At 40.1% G+C, this 20,651-nt stretch overlaps 1 protein-coding gene across 1 annotated transcript in view; it reads right to left on the bottom strand.

The window, feature by feature from the left end:
* ubr4 (ubiquitin protein ligase E3 component n-recognin 4) overlaps positions 1-20,651 on the bottom strand; it is a gene marked incomplete at its 5' end in the record, with an annotated part of 54,514 nt that overhangs the window by 29,625 nt on the left and 4,238 nt on the right. Inside the window, 34 exons of the mRNA XM_079226088.1 lie at positions 66-236; positions 515-745; positions 1,429-1,576; positions 1,951-2,021; positions 3,167-3,358; positions 3,533-3,596; positions 3,712-4,099; positions 4,521-4,621; positions 4,705-4,806; positions 5,036-5,242; positions 5,336-5,493; positions 6,064-6,161; positions 6,275-6,393; positions 6,713-6,942; positions 7,047-7,169; positions 7,521-7,703; positions 8,051-8,179; positions 8,260-8,339; positions 8,967-9,099; positions 9,504-9,783; positions 10,189-10,358; positions 10,479-10,564; positions 10,692-10,848; positions 11,208-11,395; positions 15,546-15,663; positions 16,151-16,288; positions 16,699-16,798; positions 17,070-17,260; positions 17,441-17,500; positions 17,818-17,942; positions 18,194-18,318; positions 18,520-18,661; positions 19,019-19,118; positions 19,331-19,476. Of these exons, the coding sequence (XP_079082214.1) occupies positions 66-236; positions 515-745; positions 1,429-1,576; positions 1,951-2,021; positions 3,167-3,358; positions 3,533-3,596; positions 3,712-4,099; positions 4,521-4,621; positions 4,705-4,806; positions 5,036-5,242; positions 5,336-5,493; positions 6,064-6,161; positions 6,275-6,393; positions 6,713-6,942; positions 7,047-7,169; positions 7,521-7,703; positions 8,051-8,179; positions 8,260-8,339; positions 8,967-9,099; positions 9,504-9,783; positions 10,189-10,358; positions 10,479-10,564; positions 10,692-10,848; positions 11,208-11,395; positions 15,546-15,663; positions 16,151-16,288; positions 16,699-16,798; positions 17,070-17,260; positions 17,441-17,500; positions 17,818-17,942; positions 18,194-18,318; positions 18,520-18,661; positions 19,019-19,118; positions 19,331-19,476 (5,054 nt within the window). The remainder of the gene's footprint in view (positions 1-65; positions 237-514; positions 746-1,428; positions 1,577-1,950; positions 2,022-3,166; positions 3,359-3,532; positions 3,597-3,711; positions 4,100-4,520; positions 4,622-4,704; positions 4,807-5,035; positions 5,243-5,335; positions 5,494-6,063; positions 6,162-6,274; positions 6,394-6,712; positions 6,943-7,046; positions 7,170-7,520; positions 7,704-8,050; positions 8,180-8,259; positions 8,340-8,966; positions 9,100-9,503; positions 9,784-10,188; positions 10,359-10,478; positions 10,565-10,691; positions 10,849-11,207; positions 11,396-15,545; positions 15,664-16,150; positions 16,289-16,698; positions 16,799-17,069; positions 17,261-17,440; positions 17,501-17,817; positions 17,943-18,193; positions 18,319-18,519; positions 18,662-19,018; positions 19,119-19,330; positions 19,477-20,651) is intronic.

Raw genomic sequence — 20,651 nt, 5'->3', positions numbered from 1 at the left:
AATTATCAAAGTTTAAGGCACAAAGTGTTTTTTCTAAACACTCCAAATTAAACAGGTTTTCATACCATTAATTGGTCAGTCATCTCCACAGCTTTGTCCTGAGTATGCAGTTCATTAAGTGCTTGCTGAGCCCTGCTGCTGCTTCCCACTGCTGATGCCTGCTGGAAGTTGGTCTGGATGGCTTCCATGAGGAACATGAGCATCTCTAGTATGACTGCGGCAGTGGACGATCCCATCTGTTGCGGAGAAAGAGACAAAAGCTTGAAATGTAAAATATATCTGAAATAACTCTTTATAAGAAAAGCAATTATGTTCAGACCATGCTGCAACTTTAAAAAAAACCTGCAGGAACACACTGCCGTTTTATTTTGTCAGGTTTTTCATGTGTAGCAAATGGGCAACAACTGTATTTCGTTGGGCAACTCTGTGTTGCCCAATTGAAGTAATTTGAGTAAACAATAAGACACATGACAGACACACTGACTTGGTGATGAATTCAACTTTCTCTCACCACTTGTGTTACCAACTCTTCCTGGCAGCCCTCAATGCTCTTGCACACACTGCTCTTCTTAGGTCTGTCTTCATCTCCAGGTTTGCCATCACAGATGGTGACCTTGCCCTTGTCAGAGGGCGAGGCATTCTGGTGGCGGATAGCACTGTCAGGCATACGCATCTCACTCTGGAACGCAGAAGACTCTTTCAGGGTGGAGCCCATGCCGCTGCTGGGGCTGCGTTTCACCAAGGCCTGTGGATGGTACAACACAAAGTGGAGCCGTGAGAATAGCAACATTGATGATATACACATGCATTTACAACTGACAGAAAATCAAATACAATATGATACAATGCATATTTTTGTTTAACTTATCTACAATTAGGATAAGCTGCTTTTGTATTCACTTTGCTAGCTCCTCCACAATGTGGAGTATATAGTTAGTCAAAAGGAAGGTCAGAGATTGTGCTGGTTGGAGGCTTAAAGTGCCTTCAAAGGAAAACTAAATCCTGACATTCCTGAAGCAATTATTAACTGTATTAATATTTGGAATTTGCTGAATGCCAATTCCATATACTTTCACGTTGTTACCTCATTGAACAAACGATTTTTAGCCATTGTAATAACATGATTTACACAAAGACAAACAAAACATTGCTAAATGAAGGTAAAATGTAGTTGATGGTTTGCGCATCATCACATGCACATTCAAAACTCCATTATTTTAAGATTAACCAGGAAAGCTGGCCTTTTCAGTAAACAAAATGTTGACAGACATTGATAATATGATTTATCTATTTCTGGCCACATGTGTGGGCTAGCTATAACCCTGAACAAATGAAATGACTGGATGAAAGTCAATGGGGAAATGACTTGCAAGCCAAAGTTACCGCTGTTGTTCTTTTTCCATGATGACCTGAGGTATTCGGTCTCACCTGGCAGCTGCCATCCTCTTTGGCACCGCAGTCACAGAAGAAAGAGCCATATTTGGCATAGGAGATCTCATGGTCTTTGTGACAGACCTTGGCGCACACTGTGCACACACCTACCCCATCCACCATCTTACAGGTGTGACAGTGGTACCTGCAGAGTGAAAAGGAAGAGGACAAGACTCTAGATTTCTACATAAAGGCATTTTAACTCATGACGATCTAAATCTAATTGATGTATGTGCATGACGGACACAAACAAATAAAACAAAGTGTTAGGAAATCAAAACAAAGCTGTTTAATCAGTAATAAGTTCACTAGTTGACTTCCCTATAAGCAATCTGGGTTATTTAAGGTGTCATGTGTGACAACTCTTTTTTCAGGTACAACAGCCTCGTAGTTTGCACCAAAAGACCGTCCCATGACCTGTTGAAGCCTCCTCCAACTTGATCAAGATTAAAATAACCAAATCATGGTCTCATTTAAGAATAAAACCAAAGTCCCAGGGAACAATAAACTCTTCTTTACCAGTGCTGGTTCATGAACTCCTTCTGAGTAATGGTGAAGGTGCAGAGTTTGTTGCAAAGTGAGTCTTCATCCTGTAAAACAACAAAAAACATGTTAAGATGTATTGTTCCATTTAACCCGAACAGAAGTCCTGGCATTTGGATAAAGAAATTGTTTAATACTGCCTTTGGAAATTACTAAAAAAGGTAAAACCCATTATATGTTATTTTTGTTCTATTGGAACTGTACGTTTACCATTACTGTTAATTATAATACGGGTAGATCAAATCAAGCATTCTGATTGGTTGAGAGTGAGTCACGCGGTGTACTTTATTCAGCCATAAAGTACTGTACAGCCTGTTTACATTTAGAGCGTTCTATATCAGTGGGCACTTAAAATAACAGGTAGATTTAAATTGCGCGACCGTTAGTTGTCATTTCAAGCTTGACAGTTACCAAACATGTTTCGTGTAAACTTTGATATTTTGGGGGGAATGACTTTTGATGAGTGTCAGCGGTGAATGATGTATTTGTGGTCCCTGTTCCTGCTGTACAGTCAAACGTTGATACGGCTCACAATCAGGAGAGCAGAGCAGATAACGCTCTGAGAGCAGACTAGTTAGCGGGGAGCGAGTGCATAAAACCGGAAACTAAGATGAGGAATGAAAAGGGTTTGATCACAAAATCGGGATAATTTCCAGTGAGAGATAATTACGTCGGTAATTTCCTGACAAGAGGCAAGTTCTCTAAACATCATGGAGGCGAAAAATGACGGAGAAAATACGGACAGAAGCAGCGAGAGCACTTCTTTACATTGGTGTCATCCTCCACCCTGCTTTCAACTGGTCAGTTTTATAGTCCTGTATGTGCGTCCCTTATGTGTATGGCGGCAACACATACGGGACTATTTTCTCTGTCGCTGAAATGCAATACACAACTACTACAATTACTATTTATAAAGTCGCAGGTAACCGTATTATAAAAGCAATAAGGTACTCGAGACAGTTCAAGGGTTTGCCGGCCCTCTGCTGCGCGTCGGGCCTAACAACACCCTTGAACAGTACATTATTGACGATACAGTACTGCATCTCGTACCTAATTACTTAAGTAAAATGCAGTTGTTTTCACAACAATTTCAAAGCTATTTCTGTTCAGGTCTGTATGCTGAGCATTTACAAATCAAGGCCCTGTTTCAAGAGGAGAGACATAAAGGGAGACATAAGGGATGAGATCTCACAGAGTCCTCTGCTTGGGAATCATCCTCCTCTACTGCAAGTTCCTCCACCCAGTCAGAGTCCACTTCCATGGCCTTCTCCTCTCCCTCCATCAGTATTGCTGATGTGCCTTGGCCACTGCTTTGTCGCAAGGCATTCATCACATCAGCCAGATAAGAGATGATGTGGCACGAGCATTCCAGCATACTGGCGTGCTGAAATCAAGAAACAGGTGAATCAATTAGTTGACCGTTAATGGTAAACAAACAATGCTCATTTTGGAAATGGCAAATTACACACTAGCAGTGTTTTAAATGGAATTACACCTGGATGAAGTCTAAATAAGGCACTTATATAAACTTGTGAAATATACAAAATAACAAACATACCTTTCCTTGGGATAAGTTTGAGCTCACTTTTTCCACAACATTCTTCTGTGTTAAATACTTTTTGCTGCAGAGAAAAAAAAAAAAATTCACAATTTTTTTTATGAGAGTCCTTTTATCTAGCAGTTTTTAATGGTGATATCTGATCTGGCAACAGCATGCCATTGAAATACATTTCTTACCATCTGGTCAGCCAGTCGATAGCTGCCCTGTGCAGTTGCAGGTGACCGGCCCCCTGTCCAGCACTGGCAAGTGTGGCCATGATGACCATGAGCTCAGGAAAGCCTGTTCCATCACCATTGGCCAGCATGTCTGTTGCCATAGGAATGAGTGTGCTGAGGAGGACAGTGCACACGCCTTCGCCCACCTGGCTGTTGTCACGCACAATATGAGTGGTGAGCACTTGCAGGAGCTGTCGGTTTTCTTGCACAATTTCCAGCTGCTCGGAGTCTTTTGGTGGGGTGGCCGTCATGCGCGTCAGCCAGGACTGAAGACGCGAGGGCTCCACACAGGCCAGCTGGGCCAGAGTGCCACACAGACACAACAGACTGGGGTTTGGGCTCTTCTCCGCTGGAATGGACAGAATCACCATGAGATTTAGGCTCATTGAAAAAAAACGGTTGTATCTGAACCCTTTAAGCTTTCTGATTTGATTTTTGACAAGGCTTCAGTATGCTTTAAACAAAGTATTTGTTAGAACAGTGAACAGTGCTTGAAAGCCCCTTTTCCAAACCCTTCCAACATTAGAATATGGTACAACATGCAATCAAAAAAGCTCTGCCACTTTACGCAGCCGTTTGCCTGGAGTGGACAAAGTATTTTTGTCCCCCTCCTCTCTGACGAGAGGCTTGTCACTGTGCCTTCAAATCCATTCATAACGGCACTCAACACTTTTACATGTTAAGTCAACAATTCGTATAAATCTGTTAATTTGAAGCATACATCAGCCTTGTGAAAGATTTTTCGTGATTGAAATGAACGGTAGACTTACTGAGCTGGAAAAGCTTGGTGAAGAATTTCAGCACCCTGTTGCAGAACTTTGCTGATAGATTTTCATTGGCTGTCGCCATCATAATCTGGACAAGCTCACCGCTGGAAAAAAAGGCGCACAGAATATGTGAGGTAGCAGTATAAATATGCAACAATGCAGCCTGTGTCATCAGTTGAGCACATACCTAAATGAAAAGAACTCTTCCATGGCCTTGCGGACTTGAACGTTCTCAAGCTGCTTCTCAAGGTACTGAAGGCATTCCTCAAGGACAGACTCATCCAAACCACTAAAAAAGTATCCAAGATTGATGAGCGCAGTGAGAATCAAGGGAACAGAAAATGCGCAGGCAAATAAAAGAGGATAATATGCTAAAACCGGCTAAAAGCTCCACAGTGGGGCGTGGGTTAAGCAATACAAAACAGCCGTTTCACACCATACAGTGGTTTCATGTAAATATGAAACATATTCTGATTTATATATTATGATATTTAATTATCATATTATACACGGCATACCTGGTTGGGTCTGAGTGATTGGCAATGATGTTGTAACACCCGGTCACCAAACGCTCATAGATGCGGGCTAGGAAGGCGTCTGATTCTGATGGGCCGAGGATGCGCTCCAGTGAGGTGCTGCTAATCTCAGCCACGCTCTCTGTGCTACTCTCCAGGAGGAGGGGCAGCAGAGTGCGCACAACCTGCGAAGGATTCAGCTCCTCTGTGCTGAATAGAACATGCAAAGCATTAAATTAAGTTTACAGTTGTTTTCAGAAGAAAAGAAAAAAAAAAATCGACTCAGATTTGACAAGCACTTACACAATGAGGTCGCCAGTGAGGCGAACTAAAGAGAGTAAGATGTGTTTAAGAGAAGAGGCCAGAGGCAAGGACTGACAACTCAATGTGCCCAGGTGAGCCGCTTGGATGGCACTGATGTAGCTCTCAGATGGAATGGTGTCATTGGCAAACGCATTTCGCTGAGAAAGAAAAAAACACACATGGCTATTAGTCGCATAATTGCTGTAAAGATTTGTGTTAGTGTTTTTAAATGGCAACCCTAGAAGGGCAGGGCAATATCAGCAAGTTATATCTTGATATTTTAATAATTCATTATATTGGATTGAAATGTTTTTAATAGCTTTTAGGCAATATGTTGGATAAGATGCATCATTTAAAATCAGATGCCTATAACACAATCACTAGACATAGATAGGACAGTGCATTATACTAGTGGTCTAAATAAATAAATAAATGTGTACAGACCAACAAAAGCACAGCAACACATAGATACAGTTGCTCTGAAACAGCTTAGCCAAAGTCAACAGCACAGTGTTTGGATGTAGCATTTTGACTATTTCTCTTCAGTGCTGAAGTGGGTGGGTGGTCAAAAAAATATTACATTTACAATCATCATTCAAGCCCCTCATAGTCAATGGCCTAGTACCAGCCCAATGGTATAAGAAAAGGCTAGAAGAAAACGATATGGTGAGTAGATTGCCAACTCCCCATACAGTCACGCTGAACCATAATCAATGAGACTCACGTACCCATGAGCCAATGTTTGGGAATTCATTAGTGTGGATGCCGTTCCAAGTCTCACATATTGTCTGTACAGCCGATGGTAAGTTCTGCATAATACTATGACCTGTGGAGTTTCAAAAGAGTAATAGTTTAGGCTAAGACAGTGAGTGTACAGAAAGGTTGTGAAAGTGAATGTACCATTTTACAATTTAGTTCTTGAGTAATTGTTTCACATACCCAGCTGGTTGGCTTTGCAGCGGGTGGAGCCAATGGACAGAACCGCAGCATAACCTTGGAGCTTGGCATCTGTCAGCTTGTTCTCTCCTTCCTCTGGGATGTTCATCAACAGGTAAGACCTGGTCATGAAAAGATTGTTTCTCATTCATTTTATTCAGATAAACAGACATTATTTACTGCTTGAGCCTTGTTTTTTAGGTTTGAAGCAAGTTTACAGTTAAACACCAACTAATAGTATAAAATCAAAAACACCCTGACGTACCGTTTGTCTAGAAATCTTGGAAAATAATGTTTGACCTAGTGCATGTATTATACTGCTCTGATGCTGCTCGCAAAATGGCAGCGTAAAAGCTCTATAGTAAAGGATGTAATGAAATAAAATAAAAATGTCCTCTGTAGTTTCGGTTTAACACTTATAATGACTGATCGTTTTCTCACCTCGTGAAGGCTGTGTAAACATCAGTGAGCTGTAGTGTGGCAGGCAGTAGGTTCTTTGTGATCTCAGATGTCTTTTGTGCATCTGCTTCAATGGCAACCTTGGACAAATGCTCATCTAGAGAAACCTGCACTTTTGAGATGACAGCATCCAGTGTGTAGATGGCTTGTAGAGAGGGTAACTGATTCAGTGGAAGGATGGCGTTTGGGTCGACACTGGAGAAAGTAGAAATCTGCAACAGAACCAAGTTATCACAGAGTGACAGTCATGCTCAAAACTTGGTTTTGAAAACTTCAAAAAAACGAAAATCCACAATGGTTATGTTGTAATCATTACCTGTCTAGCAATGTACTCCTCTGCTAGCTCCACATCATATTTAACAGTGCTGCACTTAGCAGCAGTCATCTCAACTAGAGAGGCTGCTTGATCCGCTGTCATTCCCTGCTTCACCAAGTGTTCCTGTCAGTGATGACATGGGGATAGTCAAACATTAAAATAAACCACAATACAAAATTCAAAAAAAGACTATGATATTACATAGCACGATTATGGACAATGTACAGAATATTGTGTAAATCAGAAATCAAGATGTCAATCATTTCATAAATGCTAATCTCTATATCAACAGATTTTTTTGGGAATATGTAAAACAATTGCCAGAAGATTGATGAGTAGAATAATCAAAAATACTAATAACATTGGACATCAGCTGTGAAAAAGGTTGAGTTTAATATTTTTTTAAGTAAATGATTTGTTTTGGCATCAACCATGTTCTTTAGCATTCACTAGGACTATCAGGTATCAACAGACCTTGATCCAGTTCACGTAGGTAGACACCCGGAGACGCGAGGACCATCGCAGTGTGTGCAGGATGTCACTCTCACTGGGATCGCTGCAGCCAGTCTTCAGCTGCTCCATGTAGGCTTTCGACGGTGGTAAAACACCCAGGATCCTCCACAGTATTAAGAAGTAATACTGAAGGGAGCATGCCTCCTGTACAGGTTGATAAACAAACATGCACTGTTTTCCAATCTTCTTTCAGTTAATGTCAGGGCTGAAGACCAATAAGTTACTATTCATTCAAACTGCCGAGTCATGCTTAACATTAAAAGGCTTTTAAAGTAAAAAAAAGAAAAGAAAATCATTACAGAAGAGCGGTCTCAGTCATGGAGGTAAGCAACTGCACTGATTACATTTTAAATATTGTCAGTGAATGATAAATAAGAAAAGGTGGAGCCACAAAGAGTTGGTATGTGAAAACACTGAGCAATACTGGGATGACACCTGCATCATGGACTAGTTTACCCTATTCATGGTTTGTTCATGTGGTGTGTTCTCACCATCGGAGTGATTGGCTTGCTCTCCTGTCTTCTTGCCGTGTCAAACTGAGAGCCTGCAACCAGGAGTGAGATGAGCCATGCATACAGTTCATCGTATTTTACTGCTCCATTGAACAGCTTTGGAAAGACCTGTCATGGAAAGAAGAGTTATGTTTTAATACAATTTAAATTGTTCATATACAACCAGTCACAAGTGGCCAAAGTCTCACCTTGCTGTCCAGTCTGCTGATATCATCTTCAGATGTTTCAGGGGACAGAACGCAGTAGAATTTGGGCTGAACGTTTGAATCTAAGAGAGGTTAAAATGTAGGAAAACAGAACAGATTATTTTCTCATCTACTACCACCACAGCCACATCTTCCTCACAGATAACACACAAAAACCCAGACTACTTTAAATACATGTCGACATTTTGCAACCAAACGCTGAAGACGACATTTTTAGGCGACCAAAAAGGTCAATCACAAGGTAGCCACAACCTAAAGCGTACCCTGCTTTATCGTCTACTTAATTTAAATGGGACTATAATTTACTAAATGAACATCATTCTATATTGAAGAAGACTTGAAACTAACATTTGAGACCATGCACTCATGTTTACTGAATTAATAAATCAAGCGAGAAGTAGGGTCATTTTCTTGTAGACTTCTATACAATCAGACTTCTTTTAGCTCTCTAGCTATTAGAAAGAATGCTAGTTTTAAAAGGCACCGCAATGGCTTCACTTTTGAGACCAAGACGTTGCCATCTGTACGTCACCTACCACAAACACTGTTCAGCAAACGATGACAGGAACAGTAAAAGTGAGTGACCCAGGTAGTTCTACATAATGGCACAGAATTGAGCACATGTGTAAAAACAATGTGTCATGCTCTGGCCAGTGGTTAAAAATATATATTTCCGTCATTGGTTTTACCTGTGGAACAGTGTTTGGCCCAGTTCTCCTCCACCTCTTTAAATCCGTAGTAAAGTGGGACGCCGTTGCGTTTGCCCCCTTCCTGAATAGAACTCGGCCCAGTGGATGGTGGGGTTAGGAGGTTATACTGCACCTATAAATAGTGTTCATGAGAGAGAAGCTTATTCAAAGATTTAGCATTGGAATACAGAAGATTTATACTACCACCCTTTTGGGGCTTTTTTGGCAGGTAAATCAAATAACTCAAAACAACAATTTACCGAATCTGCAAACCATAGAAATAAGTAGCCAAAACCTGCTCTAAAATAAATGAATGGAAAAGGGACAGTGGGGATATTCTTATACTCAAATTAGGCATAGATTCAGGATGGGATCTTTAAGGTTGCTCTGGATTGGTGAAAGATTCAATTAATTAATTTGCTGGACAGTATTTTACTTAGTATAAAATAAAGTAACAAATATAGAAATCAAATGGATAGATCTGCGCTTAATCTATGTTATTCATCAGGACAAGACAATCCAAAATAAGCAGTTAACCTGTTCAAAAAGGTACAACGGCGCCTTTGAGTAGTGGCGCAGCAGGTAGTCAAACACCAGACAGAGGCGGGCCAGGTTGAGAGGTACGGCCTTCAGCTGGGAGTCTTTGCTCTGTGCCACTTCAGTGATGGCTTGGGTGACCAGAGTCAGGACGGACCGCCGCCCGCGCTCTGACAGATTGTGGAAAAGGAGCAGTAGGAGCTGGAGGTGCTCTACATTAAGGTCGTCTTCTCCATGCACAGAACTCTGAATGGTGTGCTGCTTCAATGTTCCCAAAAATCTAAAGAGCAGGAAAGGAAAGGTAGCAGAAAAGAGAAATGAGAAAAACTATAATAAAATGTGTGCAATTATAAGCTAGTATATGTTTTAACAAGCACATGTCTATCTATTCCCACAGTTTTGCAAACCACAGCACTGTAAAAGGTGTGTCCCCTTTGTTCACTAATATTGGTGGATACTGAAATACTGTTTCACTTAAAATGGCCTTTTCACCCATTATCTCTAATGTGTGCTTGATGCTTTCCGTAGTGAAGCTGGATTGAGGTGCTTGCGCCAGTAAATGACATAATCCCGGCTTGTCCAAGTATACACAAAGTTGGTGACACAATACTAACAACATCATGGGAAACTTTAAACCACTTTATTGAGCATATGAACCAGAAGAGAACTGCAATGGTTGCCTTACCTTTCCCAAACTTTCATACACTCTGGTACATCTGGCTCTCCTTGCAAGCTTGCTTTGTGCTGCCATATGAGAAGAAGTCTGGAGAGCACCGATAATGATTGAGGTTGAATGTACAGAGGCCAGGGACCCTCTGAAAAGGGTGCAACACCTAACTGCTGAAGAAGGGTGCTCTGAAAAGTACAAGAGATACAATAATAAGTCTGACATTGAACAAGCAATTAATAAATAAAAGGTTAATTAATGAGTTACTTGCAGAGTAGATACTGGCAGAACAAACAAATTCCTCTTACCTGCAGGGCTGGCGATGGAAGATCTGATGTTACCAGGGTGTGGTTGAAATGATACAGCGCTAAAGAAAACGCTTCATCTGAGGAGCCTGAGGAGAAGCAAATGCATTAATCCTTGCAGCATGCTTTGCCTTCTACAGCATTCATTAGCTAACAAGCCAACACAGGTAACATTTTTGATCATTTTCATGATAAGCAGTTATATTTCTAGTGTACCTTTGACATCTTTGTCCACATCTTTGATGATGCTGGCTAGTGTAGCCATGTGCTGCTCTGTCAGAGACACGCTCAGGTAGTTGCGGATGAAGTTGTTCCTGGACTTGAGCATTGAGGTGGTGATGAAGTTCAGAATGCTGGAGGCTAAACTGAGGAACTTTAGGAAGAAAGAAAAATAGATCGAGTTGCTGGCTTGACACATTCAAACCGATAAACCTTCATAAAGCGGTTAGCAATAACAATAATAATATATAAAATAATTGAGGAAAATCAACAATAAAATATAACAACGTAAAGCGACGGCATCACATAAAAGTCAGTCTGTAAAATTGAGTTTTAAGAAGTGATTAAAAAGAGATTACTGATTCTACAAGTCTTATCTCCTCAGGCAGGTTGTACAATTAGAGACCTAAATACAGGTACGCTAAACATTTTTTAATAAATGCATGTGCCGTTTGCGCAGGACTATTAATACATTATTCTGTAGGTTGTAGGAACACAAAAATCAGTCCTCACCAGTTCTGGGTCTTTACGTCCAGCTAAGATGTTGCCATTCTCACTTGGATTCTGCTTGCTGGGGCTCTTTAGTCTGGGAGAGGTCTCCAGAGGTGGGGGTGGTGGAGGCGGTGGGGGAGCGACTTTGTCTTTGGTGGGCGAAATTGTCTCTTCAAACCACAGCCCCAAGATGGGTTCACTGTCATCATCTGCAGACAAATAATGTATATGAATTTCTTTGAGTGAGAAATGTCCCAAGACTCACAAGATGTGTGTGGAGTGGTAGTGGTGACCAAAAGACAAAATGTAAAAAGCTTTAACCTAGTGACACCTATGACACTGTGAAGGCGGTGGACACGAGCCAAAGACAGCAGTAAAGAGTGAACATATAGACATCCTGTTGGTGAATATCCACTTAAAGAAAACTAAAACTTTTTCTCCTGAGGGTTTTTCTCAAGACATTCACTTTTAATTGCCCTCATTGGCAATAAGGAAAAGCTCATTCATTGTATTTACTTGCATTGTATTTCCCTTTTTTATCAATATACTTGCCATTACAACAGGCAGTGAAATGATAGGATAGGGCTCATGCTGTAGTGGTCCCTTATGAAACTCTAGTTCCACGTATTAGTATATTAATACATGCTGCTGGCACCAATTAAACAGACAATGCTATTCAGGACACTGACACATATTTAGACTCGAATGGCAGCTGAAAATTATCTGCTGAACTAAAAACTCCACTGCTGCATTATTACATAGCAGAAAGCATTGTGTTAGAATCAACGGGTCACAGGCATCATATATATTTAAATTTGTAGGCAAGAGCAACATACACCAGCTACAAATTTAAAGAAAATATGAATGTCTAATGACAAAGTCACTAAAACATTAAAACATTCTATGTGATTCAATTTCAGTGACTATTTTTAAATCACTTTTCTCTGAACTGATGAAAATGAACATAGAAATTAAAATATAATTGTCTCATCTAAGAGAATAAGCAAAGAAAGCAACTAAATCTTTGAGTCCCAAAAGGCCTTTCTTCAGTTTGACTGCTGTCCTCTTCAGGTGTTTAACAGGTTCTTTGGTTTGCCGCCGCAAAAGTTTTCATCTACCTTTTAGCCATAACTAAGCCATGGAAAATGTAATCATGGCAGACTTTGATTATATGTCCCCAACCTCCCATGAGAAACAGGAATAATTCATTTGAAGACTTGGCAGACAGGGGCCTCTGCCGTGTTCCTAAAACACGTCGGCAGATCTGATTACAGGACTATGAAGTCAATCATCAATCTAGTGTTCTGCTACTAAGTACCTCAAGCTCAAACGTAGTGTTTGTCATAAATAGTCTGTGACTAGCAGAGAACCCCCTCTAGGTTTTTCCTCGTTTCTCACATGTGCATAGGGCTACATCCACACTAATAAGTTTCTGTTTAAAACCAGAGAAAAGATTTCCGTTCAACTAGCACGACTGAAAACGATTATCACATGACTATTCACGTACACTGGACATGCGGGTGTCGGTATTATAGTACTATAGTATACTTTAATAATAAAAGTCCGTGCTTGATTCTTGAGATCCTTCTCTATACTTTTTCTTCATGTACTCAAACAGACAGATTTGAGTTACAATTAGTTACAATGCTACAGGTCTTGTTCTGTCATACAGACATCAAATTTACTTTCAAATTAACACTTACAAATTAAATTTACTAGATTATGGGTCAATAAATTTGGTCAACACATCTCACTCGTTTCCTGGGTTGCGTTGTTGTCTGTTGTCACACTCGTAGTCTGCCGGGTGGCTGAAAATCCCTGTCATACTGGAGAGCATTTATCATGCTTTTGTTCGTTTACAGCTTCCTTGTGGACTTCACAATAATTGTGCGGAACAAAATAAGCATCAACAGGAAGTCCTCCATTTTTTGTCAATCGCCCTCTTCAAAACTGCTAACAGTGACTTCAGAAGTCTGCTACGTAAGGATTATAATGTCGCTAGAAATGCGGAATTGAACCTGGCTGTTAGCAAAAGATATGCGTTTTAAAATGGAAACGTAGTAGTGTGGATGTAGTCCAGGTTTCCCAGAACTATGGAATCATCGATGCCCTCTCCCAGAAATCCCAAACCGGCTAGCTATTCAAAGATCTTGAGAACAGATAACTGCGCAAGCCTTCCTCCTCCAGAGTGGATTCTCCAACACAGCTGCGCTATGTTGTTTGTTTTTTAATCTTCCCACACTCACTCAACACATTTCACCCTGAACAATAAGTATTGCTTATATCCTGGATTTTTGGTTACAGAACAAGTTATGTGTGTAGAGATGGAGCCCAACTACATCTAGATTATCACTTAACCTCCCTCACTAGCGCTGACAGCTTCCCCATCAGAGAGGTTGTAATATAAAATATAGTTATTTTTGCCAGGGGTTTGTTTTCTGAAGTGTCTGCTTTTGCACCTTTTGCACCTAACTGACGACACACTGAACTCTCACCCCTACCCTTCTGAATGATGGCCCCACAAGGCTGCCCATTTCAGTAGCTATGAGTAAATTAAATATATGTTTAGCAACATTAGACTTGAAAAACATCTCACAGCAGATGTACCCAATTGAGGTATCTACAGATTAATTCAAACAGAAACAAGACACAATGTTTAAGTGTTAAAAGAATATCACTTTAAGTTGATATTCACAGCTGCATGCAACATACAAAAATCAAATCTTTCCGCTGACAGCAAGACGTAGCAGTGCGTTTAAGCCCAAAGTTTACAAGCACAACTTGAATTTATTGTGTTCAAGAATAATACCACAGTATTACAAGGCAGGGGCACAGAATGGATGACAAATGGGGGATTTGTGTTTTTAGGACACAGCTCTTGAAAGCACCTTGGTCAGCTCTACACAGCCGAGGAACACAATGTAGTTTGTCAGTGACAATTCATGTTGTTATCAGCAACTTTTCTATTCTTTACCCAGCTCTAAGGTTTTAATGCTTGCAAAAACAATAATGAGCTCCCACATGTCAACACTGCTGGTATTGTCCTTTGAACCATACTGAGCCACAGATGAATCTCTTTGACAAAACATTGTCATAATCACGTTAATTTCAGTCAAAAGCACCGTTCAGACTTTAGCAAAAAGCCTTTTCATCTGTGGCTTTGTCATTCTTTAAGCTATTAGGGCGATAGCTCAGAGCCTAGATTGTGAGACAAACAATAACAAAATGAATCTAGGACAGTGAAGTGGATACCAAGTCTTTGACCTGAGGACAGAAAACTGCTGACCTGAGACACAAGCTGCACTTGTCTTCTCCTGTCTTCTCTCTGCTGAAATAGTAGACACTGTCATCTACACTGTCACAGAGTGTGATGAAAGGACAAAAATTTGAATGACATGTACTGTGTGCGTGTGTATGTTTACCCTTCTCACTGCTTCCAAAACCTGACTGACTGGTCCACTGACGGCACACCTGTTTCACTGCCTCACTGATACAGCACTGACACTAGCTCAGAGATCAAACTCAAACATGACTCTGCTTTGAGCACCTGCATTCACAGGGTCATGAAGGTAAATCTGAGGCATACCTCGAAGGCATTTTACAAAGCTTTGTTTATTGGCTTGTTGGTCAATTTACTTATTTAGTGACGAGCGCATAAGGGTGCCTCCATCACACCTACAGTTACATAATGTCATATAAACACATTCTTAAATCATAATCTTGCTTTTAAATACCTTCGTTAATATTTTAATATGACTAATTCATGCCAGACAGTATCTCCTTCTGGACAATTGTCTCCTTATTGACAAGCATGAACAGGCTACAAATAACACTAAAATAAGTTACTTTGTTAACTTAAAGTCCACAGCCCTATACCGCTTTGAAAGCCTGCAAGCATTGTAGTTCATTTATGTTCAATGTTTTCTGCAACTACCTTCCATACTTTGTTGCACTTGTGGTTCAGGAACAGAGTTGTCAACGACTTGAATAAAATATGACTTTTAGTCATTTTCTTTCGCTCCATTGGCCTGTTGTGAGCTTTGTGTGTGAAGAGAGCTCAGCCCGACCAAGTCAATCTAAGTCCTCTACTCCTTTCAAGATGAACTGTTTAATTCTCCAGTCTTTTTGTGCTGCTGTTCCAATATATACGATGAACAATATGTTCATTGTTTCTTGTATCATCAGTGCAAGGTTTGAAGTAAAACTTATGCCCAGACAAGAGCCAGAGGTATAATTATTTTGTTTTCTTTTGCAAACCTAAAGCTGCTATGTGAGTGCATACTCTAGCATGACCTTTCAATTTTAAGGAGGCTTTTTAAAGTGTTGAAGTAATTGCTGAAATGCAGAATGATAAAGTACCTTGACTGCTATCCTCCTCTGTACTGCTGAAATCATCTTCATAGTAGGTGTTTGAATCTGTAGAAGCGCTGGCATCACTGCTGACTGAGCCCTTCCTCTGTCGTTGGAGAACACAAGCCTAATGGAAGCAAAAACAACAACAATCTTAATGATGATCACACTTTTTGATCCTTCACTCTCTTTTCAATCAGACACTAATTGTATTAGCTAGTCAGTATGTAGAGAACAACGTATTTTCATGTGTTTGTTCCATCATGCAATCACCACTACATGTTGTATCTGGGTATTTGTTTTGCCTCTATGTGTATCTAGTTACACCTATGTCTTTCTGAACTACATTAACATGTGCATTACACATTGCACAGATAAAATGTAATTACTTGAAGAAATGTTTTCTTATCAAACCAAATTAAAAAGTCAAGTCTCGAGGAAGAAACATAGGCTGTGCAAATTAGGCTCCCCTTGAGGGAAGCTGACAAAAACTACATCTTTTAATCTTTTGTATGTTTTTTCCAAAAGCAACACTAGCACTTTTCTATTTGCGATGGTGAAATGACCTGCAATTATGCAAATTACAGGTATGTAAATATATATAATGAGCGCACCTTTTTGTAGGAAGTGAAGAGAAGGGTGAAGAGTAGATTGGTCAGGGGGACAGAGTCAATGAGCCTTTGGACCCTCTGGATGGAAGTGCTCTGTGCCATGATGTTGAGCTCAGCTGGCGGCCCATCACTCACCCAGCCCTGCAGGAAACATGGCTTTCAAAGAATAGAAGGTTCCTTTTGCATTTGTTTGTTAAAGTTTTCCTTGCATGTTTCAAGCACAATATTTAAAAAGCAAATAAGATAACCTTCCTTAGTCATGCATTTCATTTTCTAGACTTTATTTCTATAACATGTATATCTCCTTTTGTTTACTGTAAAACATGGGACATGATTTGACCCAAAAAAAATGGAGAAGCCATACAGAAAGACGAAAACAAGTTGACCTTTTACATTCATTGTAATGTTTTTAGCAGAGGCTTTATGTATACAATCGCTTCAATGATTTGCGCTTATATGATGTGATAAGTACAACAGTACAATTTTGTAAAATAATGGAAATTTACTTTAAAATACAATAGTGTGTGTATTTAGAATGTTGCTCGACTTACGCGGTGCAGAGCCTCAACTTGCAGGTCCTGGAAAAGCGAAGTCAAAAGTTTGATGGCGTGGTTTGCCAAGATAACGGACAAAACACCAAACCCTTGGTGCCTTAAGGAATGAAAGAAAAGGACAACAAAATAATTAATGCACACAAATCACATTTCAAGTGTGACTATTTTCTTAAAATGTAATTATAAAATAAGCAGAGAGATATGCAGTTCTTGCTTTTTAATTTATAAATAATCAACTAAACAACATGTATGAGATTTCATTGCTTAAATGACACATCTTCATATAAAATTTTTAAAAAAAAAGACAAAACTGAGCCACATTGACCCTAGAGACTATAACAACTGATTTTGTCTTCATGGGAATTTACCCTTTGCCAGGACCAAGTTTAGGCGATCCTGCGCCGTCTTTGGAGCGAGCAGCAATATCACGGACACGCAGGGCAGCTAGGGGATCCTTCTCTTTGCCTTTATCCGCCAGGGCAGTGGGGCTCAGGTTAAGAATCAGGTACAGGCTGTTTAATAGGCACCAGGCTCCAAGCAGCTGGAAGTTCTGGTAATGCTGGATTACACATATAAGTAAAAAAACAATCACCAAGAATATATTTTATAAAAATCTGACACATTTCTTTGCTTTAACTTAAAAAACAATTAACTTCTAAAGTGGCCCAGGCAAAATTAATCAAAAGACACTGAACTCGTTATTCTTTACTCTTGTATGGCACTGAACCTGAGTACTCACCTCTCCTCCAGCTCTGCGGGAGTTGCTGATGGCTTGTCCAATCATTTCATAAATCTCCAGCTGTTGCAAAACACAAATTGTGTACTTGTTACTATTTTAAATGTGCTGTATCTTGCTACAAATACTTGCAAGGAAGTCATTCGCGATAGAGATAGGATGCAATGCCAAAATATGAGACAACAACAATAATTTGGTAAACATATCTCCCAAATTCAACTCCCCTTTTGGCATTTGAAGTCAGTAAACAAGTAACTCTCTGGGCCTATTTAAAACTTGTGAGTAGCAATATACAAGTCAGTGAAAAAAGTCTTGATGTAGCACCAAGTTGTGTCTAATATGTGAGCATACATTGAGAATGTTGTACTCTTAATACTCACACATTTCTGGACAATTGTGGCTGCATCATTTTCATAGTCCTCCTCTTTCGTCCCAGTGGTGGCTGAGCGAAGCGGCAAGCCGCTACCCACCTGCAGAATGGCCATGCAGGTGGCCACACTTACACCTAAATGGGTAAAAACATTTCATTTACCAATTTGAATCCATACTAAAACATTCAGTTATGGATTATGGAAGTGGGGATGGCACAGTAGTGGTTGTTCCAGCTGCTGCCATTGCATTTAAACACATGTCATATTGCACTGCTTTATGGACTTTTGTAGAAGACATTTGGCATCGCTGTCCTGTCTACAATTCCTACTAGTTTGAATTACTGACAGTATAATTATGTTTGGCCGACAGGGAGTTATCACCTACCAGCATAGAGACAGCTCAAAGCCAGCACGGTCATATCCAGTAATCTCCCTGGTGTCAAGGGCTCCAGTACTGGCAGGGAGAGTGTGTCCAAAGCCATGGTTACGTCTATCACCAGTGAATGAAATCTGGGGATGGGTTTCAAGTACGGAGAGGTAATTAAATAAATGAGAGAAAAACAAAATCCACTAGTAAATAAATACAGATGCAGAAACATAAACTGATAATATTGCTCCTTCAAAATACATTATAATATAACAGTATAAATTGTCATGAAATAAAAAAGAATAACAAATTTGACTTCAGAACTTTTTGTTTTATTAAATTACCCATTGCGGACAGCAGTGGCATCAGCCACCGTAGCAGGCATGATGAAGAAAGAGTTGGCTGATACAGCATCCTGGAAACGGTTGATGTAGCGCAGAAAGTAGGGCAGGTTGAGGCACACTCGTAGCAACTTCTCAGACCCACCTGGGAATATAAATTATGGGACAAAAAATAATTATTAGCTTGAGTAAGAAAAGAACAAAAAATGAACACTAGTGACAAGTTATGTGGCCTGAAAAGGTCGAGGGAAAATGCACTAAACCAAGATTCTGTGAAATTCCAAATCGACATTCAATTTGGAAATTACAGCATAGAAACCATATTCTGACCAGGGGCAAATACTTCCAAGGCTGCCACAATATAGTTTTACCGATATAAACAAAAGCCTCAGGAATCGTTCATTTATCGTGTTTCAAACAGTCTGTGAAAACTTTTGAATCAAGACACGTTAACTGTTAATGGAGTGAACCAAAAAGGGCCTCCAAAAAAGCAACAACTCACCAAGTTCCTGTAAGCTTGACACATTCTGAGAGACAAAGGCGTTTTTCATTTTGGCCTGAATAGCTTGATCTGTGGTTTGGTCATCGCAATCACTCTCAGCCTATAATTGGAGAGAATTGGGATTTTGAAAAAACAAAATTCATGATTAATAACAACCGTATGCTGATTTTAATTTTGTATATGGCAAGTTATATCAAAGGGAGGTTTTTTTTATTTTTTAAATACTGATGAGAAGAAATTGAAACAAGTTGTTGTGGTTAACCCAAGTTGTCAATTACTAATGCAGCTGAAGGGCTGATCTGTAACACTTACATGCATGTGTGCTGCTGTTGGCGAGGCCAAGATGGTGGTAAGGTCAGGGTTAAAAACTGAAGTCAGTTGATTGAAGAAGTTCATTTCTACTTCTTTTTGTCGAAGCTCTGGGTTTACAGCGCTGGGCATCTCCTTCTGATCTTCCACTATTAAATGAACAAAGAAGAACACCATTTTTCACATACCAAAGCTTTGAAGATTTCTTGTTTTGCAAAACTGCCTGTGGGATGATTATGTTCATGTTCTAAGTCTCAATAAGGACAAACACCAAATAAATGACAAAAAAGCATAGCATGACAAAAAATAAACTGGGCTGTAAAATATGTGTTTTTCTACTGTCAGCAGAAATGACCAAAATACATGTTCTGCTTACCCTCAACCATCACTGCCTGCCATTATGAATAGGGATGGGTATCGTTTGGTTTTTTTCCGATACCGGTGCTAAACCGATACCGGTGCCTAAACGGTGCCTGAACCAATACTTTTTTATTGCCAAGGCAATTTTTCTTCTTCAAATTGAACAATATATTAACTGTTTGAAGTATACTATAAATACATACAAAACACTTGTCTACAGCTACAGCTTCAAAACTTTTAACTTCAAACTATAAACAATATTTTTTTTTTTTAAAGAACAGACACAGGCATCAGGTGGCCTGATGGGACCGTGTGCAACAGAACTCCACTCAGAAACTGTTGGATTCTACAAACTGCTGCTTTACTGGACTACACGGCATCATTAATATCAACTGGGAGAGATTTGTTCCAGCAAGCCGAGGACGGACGTTCAAAAGCTCGTGCTCGTGTCGCCAGCGATCTCTGTGTGTGCGCAGTGTGTGTGGTGTGTGAGCGCTGGAAGCCCCGCCCCCACGAGCCCCGCTCTGTATGCAGGCGGACGACAGAGCGGAGCAGAGAGTGTGCTCTGATCCGCCCTATTTTAATTTAATAAAGTATCAATACATCAAAATCTTATCGTTTTTAACGTACGGGTACCGCGCTATCTTTTTAGTATCTATATACCGTGCAACATTACAGTAGTGTAGTGTAAAAATATATATATATATATTTAAAATCGGCTCAGGCACCGAAAGGGAGTACCGAAATCTGCGTTGCTTTTCGGTCCGGTAGGTACCGGACGTGTTGGAACCGGTGCCATATTGGCACCGGTTCTCGGTACCCAACCCTAATTATGAATCAAAATGTAATGTATTCAGGATCATATTTCCTCACGACATATTGGGGCTTGTACTGGCACAACAGGGCTGTCTCCCAAATCACTCTCTGATTTCAAAAACGAATCCATTTAGTGTCACTGTATTAC

The sequence above is a fragment of the Taurulus bubalis genome, assembly GCF_910589615.1.
Source record: "Taurulus bubalis genome assembly, chromosome: 11".
NCBI lineage: Eukaryota > Metazoa > Chordata > Actinopteri > Perciformes > Cottidae > Taurulus > Taurulus bubalis.
The sequence above is the reverse complement of the archived record's forward strand: the minus strand, read 5'-3'. Positions and strand labels throughout refer to the sequence as shown.